The following is an 11,110-nucleotide window of genomic DNA, read 5'->3' as shown; positions in this document are numbered from 1 at the left end:
AGCCGAGTTTTCCACCCCCTGCAAATTCCCCCACTTACCTGATGTATATCGAAATATATATTTACTTCGTATGAAAAGATTTATGAGTGTATTCAGCACCCCATAAATTATTCAGCAGAAACTGGCAACACTGCTGTCGAACTTATATTTTAACAACTCAAACGAACAAGACTTGTCGTGTTTACGCATAGTGTGAAGAAAACCCCCAAGTTCCCCTGATTAAGTTGAGGATAATCCTTCCCAGTTCGGTTGGCCGTTGTCCGTTGTAGTGCGTAAAAGTTACACGCCAATCCGGTGTGGTTCCGGAATATAAAACCTTTTATTACCATGTTTTCCGAGGGAAACCCACTGGAAGCAACCATTCCATCGCGCAACATCGAAATCAAAGCCCAAATTCGCCGGGCCCGGAAGCATTCCCAGCGAAAGTGCCCATTGCCAACAGCTGACCGGTCCGAGGGCGGAGGATCATCAAGCAGCACGACGTGTTCTTCAACGCAGAGAAGGGCCGGCTCAAGTTGAGATATTCTCGAGTAAGCGAATTGTATGTCAATTCTCGGGAATCGTGCCATGATCCATGTCTAGGGTTTAGAGGTGAGAGACCCGTACAATCGGGGGACTGGATGGTGGAGATCGTTGATGGACAGGAGACATTCGAGCCACGGAAGATAATTACCAGCACATCGATTCCGATGTAGAATATCTTGATCGAAAAATCAACCTCAGAAGACGACTCAAGCGATGCCTTCAAGGATCTCATGAGGGACCTAGAATTACGGCTATGGCGCGCAATTGCCAATGTTCCCCGGAATCGTCCTGTTCCGAAAGAGATGGATGCGCCTTGGGAGGGAACTATGTCGCCAGAGGGAATGAACTTGTCCTTTTCCACGACTTCAGATATAATCTTCGAATGCTTCGTATGCTTGTGGGTGCCAAGGAACATGTCTCAATAGATTGGTCAATTCGGTCCCCGAAAAACAGCTTGACGTTAGAACCAGTGGCAAAGGTTCCTGGACAGCTGGGGCTGTTTACCAATGCCAAAAATCCCAAGGGAGCATTCGTTTGTGAATACGCCGGAGAAATCCCTCACAGACAGGAAGCAGAAAGACGGAAAACCATTCAAACGACTCCCCGCAAGGCAGGAAGAACTACTCCTCTGCCTGACGAAATGTCCACAGATCAAACCAACCGAACGCAGACGTTTATCGACCCGCAAAGCAAGGGAAACGTTGGGACGCAACATGAACCACAGCTGTGATCCCGAACTGGCCCTGTCGGTTTCCGTTTCATACCATCGGTGGACCACCGCCTAGAATTGGACTTTTCGCCCGGCGCGATATCTCACCCGGAGAGGAACTATTCTTTGACTACGGGGGCGGGGATTCTCCGAACCAAGCCACTGGCGCGGTTACATGTCTTTGCCAGTCGGCGAATCTGCCGCGGGGACACTTCCGGCTTTAAACTACTGGAATCGGTGCATGTTACAGTGACTTCAATTTCATGTTCGTACAGGGCACTGTTTCCGACTTTGCGGTAAAAAAAAACTATAAGATAATAATATCATTTAATGATCAAAGCCATAGATATTTAATATCAATATAATCAAAAATAACGACTCCATACCCAAGAAACAATTGGTAGCTTTTAAGATAAGCTTACGTGTTTAATACAAGCTGCATAGCAGCAACCATTGCTGAACAAATTTTCAGCTGAATCATTAATTGAAATAAAATTAATTTCCGCTTATAAAAAAGCTGTTATTCCACTTGCAGGTTTGTGTTTTGAATAAGAAGCGGAATAAACCTCCGAAAATGCAAATATAGTAGCTTTTGTTCTACAACACATAAGAAGTTTAACAATTGGACTGATTAAAAGCTTCTATAGCTTCTATATCATTTTAGTAGCATATTGAACATTTGATTAACAACAAATCGTACAAAAGTTTCAGTGTCTAATACTTAAATGTTGACCAGCATGATTAGTAAAACTTATAAACAATGTGAATAACAGTATATGGAGTATGCTCTTATTCAAGGCTAAACATACTATGTATTTTTATGTTATTTTCAAATGTTTCAAATGTTTTTTTCAAATCAAATCCAAGACGTGTATGCGATGGATGGATTAACGTAATGGACGTAATAGCGACGTAATGGATCCAACGAGGGTAAAGTTCGAATCACATTGGATTAAAAATATCAAAATTTAAATTTTCCAAATGTATAGTGATCATCATCTACGACGTTATTGATATCGGAAAAAGTTACTAATCATAAACATTTTTAATGATAATCGAAGTATAAATAATAATTCAACAATAGTTTTCATGAAAGTGATTACCTAACTTACAGTCAAGTGTCGCAAATAAACCATACATAGTTAATTATTGTTGAATAATGGTGAAAAATGGACAAAATATCTAAAAATTGCGTTGTTTTCCTAATATATTGCAATGTTCAAACTTACTAATATTATTATTATTTATTTTTATTTGAGTGGCTTTTCGCCCTTGGCGAATTCGCCACTAAACTAACTAATATATAAAAACATGTTGGGATACAAATAACTGATGCTTTCTCAATACCAATATTCAATTATGTTTAGAAAATATTTGGAATCAGTCTTCTGAACATAGGATTAATTGATTTGAAATATATTTTATATTTGTATAATGTTTAATAGATGGAAAAAAGGACGACACATAATTAAAAATATTAACCTAATAGAAATATTATACATTTAATTAAATGAATTTAGTTATAGTTACATGAACATTCAAATTAAAGTTTTAAACAAGTTAAAACTTATTATGAAATTCGATTAATCATTTCAGACTGTTTTACTTTGTGAATAAACTTTATTTTTGACCGGCATTGAAATAATTTCTCACTGTGCGCTATAAATAGCCGACTGAGTTTCAGCTCGCATCAGTACTGAACAGCAAGCAGATGTAATGCGCTTATTCAGTTGTTGATCAGCATAGCACGTGTTGAATTAGTTATTGTTGAATAGAAGCTCAAGCATGATCAATAATCAGCTACAAGAGGTTTATATTGTGCATGGAAGGCTGATATGTGAATTCAAGATGGCGCAGAATGGCAAGGTAATACCGCTGACGATGGGAAGGTCTCGAGTTTGAATCAGTATTCAGGTAATTATTAAAGTGTGGTTTATTAATTCATGGTAAAGGTATACAACTGCAGCTGATGTATGCAGGTTAGCTATTTTTAATCATTTATTTGTTTTCAATCAATTTTGTGGCTGTTGAATAAAAGCTGAGATTGAATGCTTATAAAGCGAATTGAAGTTGTAAGAATAAGTCAATATACAACGATACGCTTTATAACTTCTCCAAATGTGTGTGAACAACGCCTGAACAAAGGCTTCACTGGAAAATATTAAAATGTTGTTAACGTGATGCTGAATTAAACTGCAATAATGTAGTTTGTTAAACTAGCGTTGTTAAATCATCAATCCTTATTAAGGCAAAGTGAAAACCTGAAAAACATCATTACAATATATGATTACAGTCACCAAATGATAAGAAGCTTAATAATTTCGCCAGATTTGCTTGAACAATGTGTGCGTAGCAGCTGCAAAGTAATATAATAAAGCACATATTCAGTATGTATTGTGAAAATTGCCTAATAATGATTATAAATAGGCAAATGTTTCTTGGTAGACCTTATTCGGTGAACACCCTGAGTTTATGATTGTCGAATAATCGATGCAAGGATTGAAAAAGTGTTTTAAACCCGATAGGTGATATAGATTTTTACCAATATGAAAGAAGTATAAATTTAAGTCCCTGTATTTATGTTCCCCCTTTTCAGACCAAAAAGTCCGAGCTCATTCATACTTCCGGCGGATGTGGGCGGACCCAAACTGTCCCACCTACCACAAGATGGACCTAGACGAGCCCGAACTGATGGAAACCATTCTGGCCGAAAGTATCGGCATCAAGGGTGAGGTCAAGAAGCATCGGCACTTGTTCCTGCACGGACAAACTCGCGTCCACTTGGACGATGTGGAAGGGCTGGGGCACTTTTTGGAATTCGAAAGTCGTACTGAGCCGGAACAGAGCATAAGACGAGGGAACCAAGATTGCCAAACGATATGATGAACTGTTCGAAATTGAAGAGAAGGCTCTGATCCAGGGAGCTTATATGGATAAATTGTTGAAATAAAACCATCTTATGATTAGGTAATCCGTACAAATTCATTTATGTCACCAGTCCTAGGCGTTCGCAACGTTGGCAATGATTTTCTTGTAGATCTCAATTCCCTTGAGATAGGTATCGGCCTGAAGGAAACTCATCGTGATCGTGCAGCAGCACAGGGGTGTTATTCATCGGCGAAAAGCCGGATCGCCGGAATTCCGATGCCACGGATATAACCGGCTATCGGTACCCTCCCGGGGAAGATCTGAGGTTTTACCTTCAGGCCCAGCTTCATCCAGAGCATCCTTAAAGCCACCCAGTACCGGTTCGATCCATCAGGTGGTGGGCTTGACGAAGGGACATTTTGGTCGTACTCGAGCTCAATGCCGCGCCAGCTTCGCGGCACCAGTCCAGCAGTGGTTCTCGAATCCAAATGCTTCACGTCGACGGCCAGACGGATGTCAAGCCACACCATCAATTCCGGTGGAACCACGTTGCTTTGGACGCCGCCCTGTAAGTGAGTGTGGATTGAGGTTTAAATGAAGTTACATATTGTGGGAATTCCAAATGGAATATGGTTATTATCCGCATTATATACGTTTCGCGCTTGACAATCACCAGATCCTCGGTTCGATTCTGGGCTTGCTGCAACTTTTTAACCCATGATATAAAGTCGCCTCTCCACATCTCGATATCGAAGGGAACCATTGAGATAGGGAGAGATCGAGAAAAATAGAACATGTTTTTAATGCATACTAGATTGATACCCGATCCGTTGTTAGGAAAACAGGAATAATAATAAATAAGCAGACGTCATTTCATGCTCCTCGATTTTTTAAATTACGAAAATCTGATCTAGTAGGTTATAATGTTCAAAATTTTGGGGGTTTCTCGTAGCAGCTAATTTATAAAACACAACCACTAGTTTAACGTTCAAAGTACCAAGAGACCGACAGAGGCCCTGCGTTATTGTAATAACCGGTACATTCGTATTTTATCGTTTTATCTCCTCCATCTCTCAATAATCGTTTACATCCTTTCTCTCTGAGATGGTCTTGGCTATTTGTCCGAATATAACAATTCTTTCCCCTTAAGAACTGACCTTAATTCATAATTACTTATAATAAATTGATGACAACCAATCTTATTCGAATTCATAACAAACATGCTCTTAACTTAATATCCTATAACTTGAGCGCCAAATGTCTGACAATGAAATACATCTTTTTTTTTTTCTTGTTGGCATGCTAGAAGTTGTAATTTCTGAATACAAATCCCAGGACTCAATATCAATTCATTGCTACTGGGGCTTTCAATTATTTCGATTTTCTTTCTTCATCCTTCTTTCTTTTCGATCGCGAAAAACTTCGCGTTCTAATGGGGCTTGTCCTTGCATGCCTTTTGTTTCGTATTGTCAAAGATCCTTCCTAGCTGCGTTCGTCTCGTCCGAAAACCCTAAGAAGTCATCCTCAGAGTCATAGACTCCCTAACGTCGTTTCTGTCGCTGTATTGGTAGTCGTATTGTCGACCTAGATTGTCGCGGACTCACAATCTTTAGTTGATTCCGATGTGCATTGCAATTGTGCCTGCCGAAGAGATTTCAAACACAATAGGTGATCAACTCTTTTGACGTATTTTGCCTCGACCCATTTCTCAATTGCATGTTGTCATTATTTTTATACCAAACCCTATCCCCTAGCACTAAATTGAGAAATGGATCTTCGGACAATCGGGATGTCATATTTTTCTTTTATTTGAACTAAAATGTCTTTATTTTTTTATTTACTTGATGGGGACAAATCTTTTCGTACCAGAAAATCTTTATAACTATGTCTGGGGTTCAAAATGTCACTAAAGTCTAGGTCTGTAGCTCAAAAGTTTCTCCGTTGGAAATCTTTCATCTGACGAAGAACAAGTGTTTCTATAGTTCGCTAAAAAATAAGTTAATCTATCATCATCATCAAGTGATTTTATCAAAGGATCCAGAAGGAATTTCTTTAATACATCTTTAACTAATCTAACCATTCTCTCTGCTTGTCCGTTGCTACTAGGATTATACGGAGGACTTTTCATGACCCGTATACCCTGACGTTCCATAAATTTAACAAAATGACTAGAATTGAATGGTGGCCCTCCATCTGTCACTAGAACGTCTGGTAGTCCAAATCTAGCAAAAATAGCTGTGAACTTCTTAATAACTTTGTTTGCATCTGTTCCATATCTCATTATATCCACTTCAAGCCATTTTGTATAACTATCCACAACTAAAAAATATGTTTTTGATTCAAAGAAAAAGAAATCAGCATGAATACGACTGAATGGCCGATTTGTTGGAGTCCATGAAGTGCTACAAACCGGTTTAGGTACCACTGACATTTTTATACATGGTTCGCAGTGTTTTACAAATAATTCTATGTGTTTATTCAAATCGAACCAAAACAAAGATCGGCGAGCTGTTTGTTTCATTTTAACAATCCCATTGTGATTGGAATGAAGCAGCTTCAAAATATCATTCCTAAGAGGAACGGGGTATGAAAACTCGATCCTGGTATATGACACAACCTTCCACTACCTCTAGATCGAATCGCAAAGAAAATATTTATTGCTCGCAAAATCATTGTCTGTTTTATTAGGCCACCCATTTTCAATACAAATTGCCACTCTTGAAAGAAAATTATCTGTTTTAGTTTCTTTTTGCAATCAAAGAATAATCCAAAGGAAAATCTCCAAAATAGTTTATACTCTTGATGCAACCACTATCCAGTTTCTTGGGAACACCTTGCTCTAGAGGAAATCTTGAGCAGAAATCTGCATTTCCCATATTGGCAGAAGGCCTGTAACAAATGTCGAACTCACAAATAGACATTTCCATGACATATCTTTGCAATCTTGTAACACAAAGCGAATGTTTGCCATTTTTGCCAAAAATTCCCAAAAGCGGCTTGTGGTCTGTATAAATTGTTAACTTTTGTCCAAAAAGAAATTTGTGGAATTTTTTAACAGTGGCATACTAGAGCTAATGCCTCTAAATGCAAGATTGGGTATGTTTTTTGAGCAGGGTTTAAAGAGAATGATGCAAAACTTATAGGTTTTTCTTTACCATCAACCATATGAGCTATCACTCCTCCTAATCCATAGCTACATGCATCAGATACAACAATAATTGGTTTTGCCGGGTCGTAAAATTCGAGAAAATTTGCAGTTAATAGAGCTTTCTTACTATCTTCAAAAGTTTGCTGACACTTCTCGTTCCAAACAAACTTAGTATCTTTTCGTAATAAAGCATATAAACAATTCAATTTGGCAGATAAGTGAGGAACAAATTTTCCGTAAAAATTTATTAACCCTAAAAATGCTTTGAGCTCAGTGGTATCTGCAGGAACTTTAGCTTTTTCAATTGTCAATAATTTTTCTGGCGATGGAAGAAGCCCTTTTTCAGTAACCAAATGTCCGAGATACGTTAGAGAATTCAAAAAAAAATTACATTTCTTAAAATTCACCTTTAGATTAGCTTTTTGTAATCTCTCAAGTACCAAATACAAATTTGATAAACATTCTTCTTTAGTTTCTCCCGCAATCAGTACATCATCTAAGTAACAGCGAACATGTTTCAATCCTATTAAAATTTGGTCCATAACCCTTTTGAAATATGGCAGCACTAGAAGATGCACCCTGTGGCAACCGGTTATAAGTGTATAATCCCTTAATTGTGTTTATAACAACAAATTGCTTTGATCTTTCCGATAGCTTGAGTTGAGTGTACGCGCCTGCTAAATCAAGGCAGCAAAACCATTTGCACCCTGCTAATGACGCAAATATGTCTTGTGCTAAAGGTAGCGGGTATGTATTGGGAATGATCTGTTTGTTTTTGGACACTTTACAATCAATTACCATTCTTATGTCATTATCTTTTTGGAACAATAACAACAGGAGACGCCCACTCACTAACCTGCAATGGTGTGATTACGTTCTGCTTTTCTAACGAATCCAGATGACCAACAACCTTTTCTCTCAATTTGAACGGCACGTCGTAAGCTTTTCTAAATATGGGTCTATCCTCTCTCAGAACAAGGTCAGCTTCATATCCTGTGATAGGGTTTGAAAAATCACCGTCAAAAACTTTTGGAAAGCGAGATTTTATGTCCGATTCAATATTACCCATGTCTAGCTTCAAACTATTGTCAGCATCCTTGTTCATAGCATTGATTCTCATGGTATTTCCAAAAGTTTTCCTCCAGCTAGGATAAAAAACGTCCATCCAATTTCTGCCGAATAACGGGACAAAACGTCTTGTGCAATCAAGTATTATTAAAGTCATCTGATGCTGAATCTCATTAACCATCACCTTAACCGAAATTTCGCCAAAAATTGATAACTGCTGCCCGTCTACTACGACCAAACGACTACTGCATTTAGAAACCTTAATGTGGCTGAAATACATTCTATATACTGATAGACTAACAACTGTGACTGCCGCACCGCAATCTATTTCCATGCTTAGCTCAATCCCTTCTACTATAACCTTCACAAGACACGGCTCGCTAAAACGATTGCTTGCTATCATCATACAAGGATAATCATCATCTTCATTTTCTGAATCTCTTATCTGTAACCGCTTGAAATCGTAGCTATTGATCTCAACCGGATCAGCTTCCACAAAATTTACATTTTTGCGATTTTTCAATTTATAACAATTACGTTTTATATGACCTCTCATTTTACAAAAATTGCAAATTACATTTTGATGTGGATTTCCGTCTCCTTGACCACGATAATCTGAATAGCTGTTTCTTGGTTGGTATTCTTCGCGTTGCCGTTTGTAGTAATCATAGCGATTATGATTGAATCTCGTACGCTCACGATCCCTGCTAGTACTTCTACTTCTATTGCTAAAACGCCTACTGTAGTTACTTGAACTTGCCTTCCATCTCTATTCATGTCATTGAAATTCGACTGACTTCCTAAACGGTACTTCACTGAGTTCACCTCTCTTGGATCCTCATTCTTTTCTTCTAGTTCTTTTGCACGGCACTTAGCTAATTCAGTTCGAATTACCATCTGCTCTACCTCTTCTAAAGTCATATCATCTTTCATTAAAAGCTTGTGCTTCAGATCCTGATCCCTTAAACCAAAAACAATTTTGTCCTTGATTGCTTCTTCTCTGTGTGCACCAAAACCACAATGACTAGCGAGTAATTTCAAAGCTAATACATAGTTTTCAGCAGGCTCATCAACACCCTGCACACGTGCATGGAATTTGTGCCTGTGCATCATATTAGGCTGAACTTTGTCCAATCTTTCTTTCAGTTTACTGATCATGTCACCATAATCAATATCCGCAATGTCTATTCCCGGGTAAATAAGTTCTATTTCATCGAAAATAACTGACCCACTTAGCGCCAAGAATAGGTTTTTCTTGTTATTATCTGTAACATTGTTCAACTGGTAAAGGATATTCATTCGTTTCATATAACTAGCAAAGCTTGAGCCCCGCACATAGTGATCAATGCTTCCGATTAACGCAGACATGCTGACGACTTCGATAAACACACCTGAATGAGATGAAATGGTCTAAAATGACTTACTTGATACACAGCTTAATACTCTTTTCTGCTCACCACAATCGAATCGTCTCACGAAGCTCGTCTCACCAATGTTATTCAAATGACTCTCGTCTCACCGATGCTCGTCCTAACCAATGTTGGTCTCGCCGGCAGTCCTCTCAGCCGTTGACTTCCCAATTCGCTCTTTTTCTCACTAATTCAGCTGCCTGCAAGCTCTTTATGTTATTTTGGTGTTCTCACTCTCTTCTATCACTTTGCTGTAGATCTCTCAACCACACTATATCACTGATGATCTCTCGATTGACTATGCTCACAACTGCCAGAACAAATCTGTGTTGTTTCGACAGTCGCTACACTCAGCTAAAACCGCCGTCTGATTTCAACCACTCAATATCACTTATGTTTCTTATACAGTACCTTTGAGTTCCTTCGCTCACTCTCTCTTAAAGCAATTCAATTAAAGCTCAACTCCACTTCTACACCTTGAAATGGCGGACCAAGCGGGACAATGAAAAATTGCAATGGCTATTTTGCTGAATATAGACCATGTGGCACAGCTTCCGTCCAATTTTTCTTTACACTTTTTTTTTCGCAACAGTTTTTTTTAACTTTTCCTTATGCCAGCTGCTTTAACTACAATTCCACCCAGCTCACTGACTTTCCATACTGCCTGATACTATGGTTGTAAACGACAATTATCTTCGCTGCACGTTCCACTAATGCACGCTTCCTGCTTTCACTGACCGATACGGAAAAAAAAAAGCTTCAATGCTTTCTGTAATGAAACTTTGAAACAAAAATCAAAAAAGTTTTCTACTCGTCGTCCACTTATAATGTTCAAATTTTGGGGTTTTCTCGTAGCACTAATTTATAAAACACAACCACTAGGTTTAACGTTCAAAGTACAAGAGACCGACAGAGGCCTGCGTTTATTGTAATAACCGGTACATCGTATTTTATCGTTTTATCTCTCATCTCTCAATAATCGTTTACATTCCTTTCTCTCTGAGATGGTCTTGGCTATTTGTCCGAATATAACATAGGTATCCTTTGATAAAGTGCTTATCGACATACGGAGAGAAAAACGGGAACGAAAAATCAACAACACCACATCGAGATAAGGAGGATATCGAGATATGGAGAGAAAATTTATATGCTGAATGAAGGGACCGAAGAAATCATCGACATAAGGAGAGATATCGAGATGTAGTAACGTTTACTGTCAAAATGGTGCCATGGTAAAATTGAGAGCACAAAATATTTGAAATTAATGCGAATTTAGTTTGTATGTGGTGCTGTGTATTTTAGTTAACCCTCTGATATAGGGGGAGATCCCCCAGTGCCGGACAGCACCCAATACCGGACAAAGTCGAAACATTGAGAAATCAT

At 38.5% G+C, this 11,110-nt stretch overlaps 1 protein-coding gene across 1 annotated transcript; it reads left to right on the top strand.

The window, feature by feature from the left end:
- Nucleotides 1-930: 930 nt before the first annotated feature.
- Nucleotides 931-1,458, top strand: LOC110680195 (probable histone-lysine N-methyltransferase set-23; the record flags this gene model as incomplete). Its single annotated transcript, XM_021856015.1, is given in 3 exon segments — nucleotides 931-999; nucleotides 1,001-1,214; nucleotides 1,250-1,458. Coding segments are annotated over 3 exon segments (492 nt in total), but the record flags the coding sequence as incomplete, so codon positions are not given.
- Nucleotides 1,459-11,110: the final 9,652 nt, after the last annotated feature.

The sequence above is a fragment of the Aedes aegypti genome, unplaced genomic scaffold, assembly GCF_002204515.2.
Source record: "Aedes aegypti strain LVP_AGWG unplaced genomic scaffold, AaegL5.0 Primary Assembly AGWG_AaegL5_hic_scaff_1006_PBJ_arrow, whole genome shotgun sequence".
Classification (NCBI taxonomy): domain Eukaryota; kingdom Metazoa; phylum Arthropoda; class Insecta; order Diptera; family Culicidae; genus Aedes; species Aedes aegypti.
The sequence above is the reverse complement of the archived record's forward strand: the minus strand, read 5'-3'. Positions and strand labels throughout refer to the sequence as shown.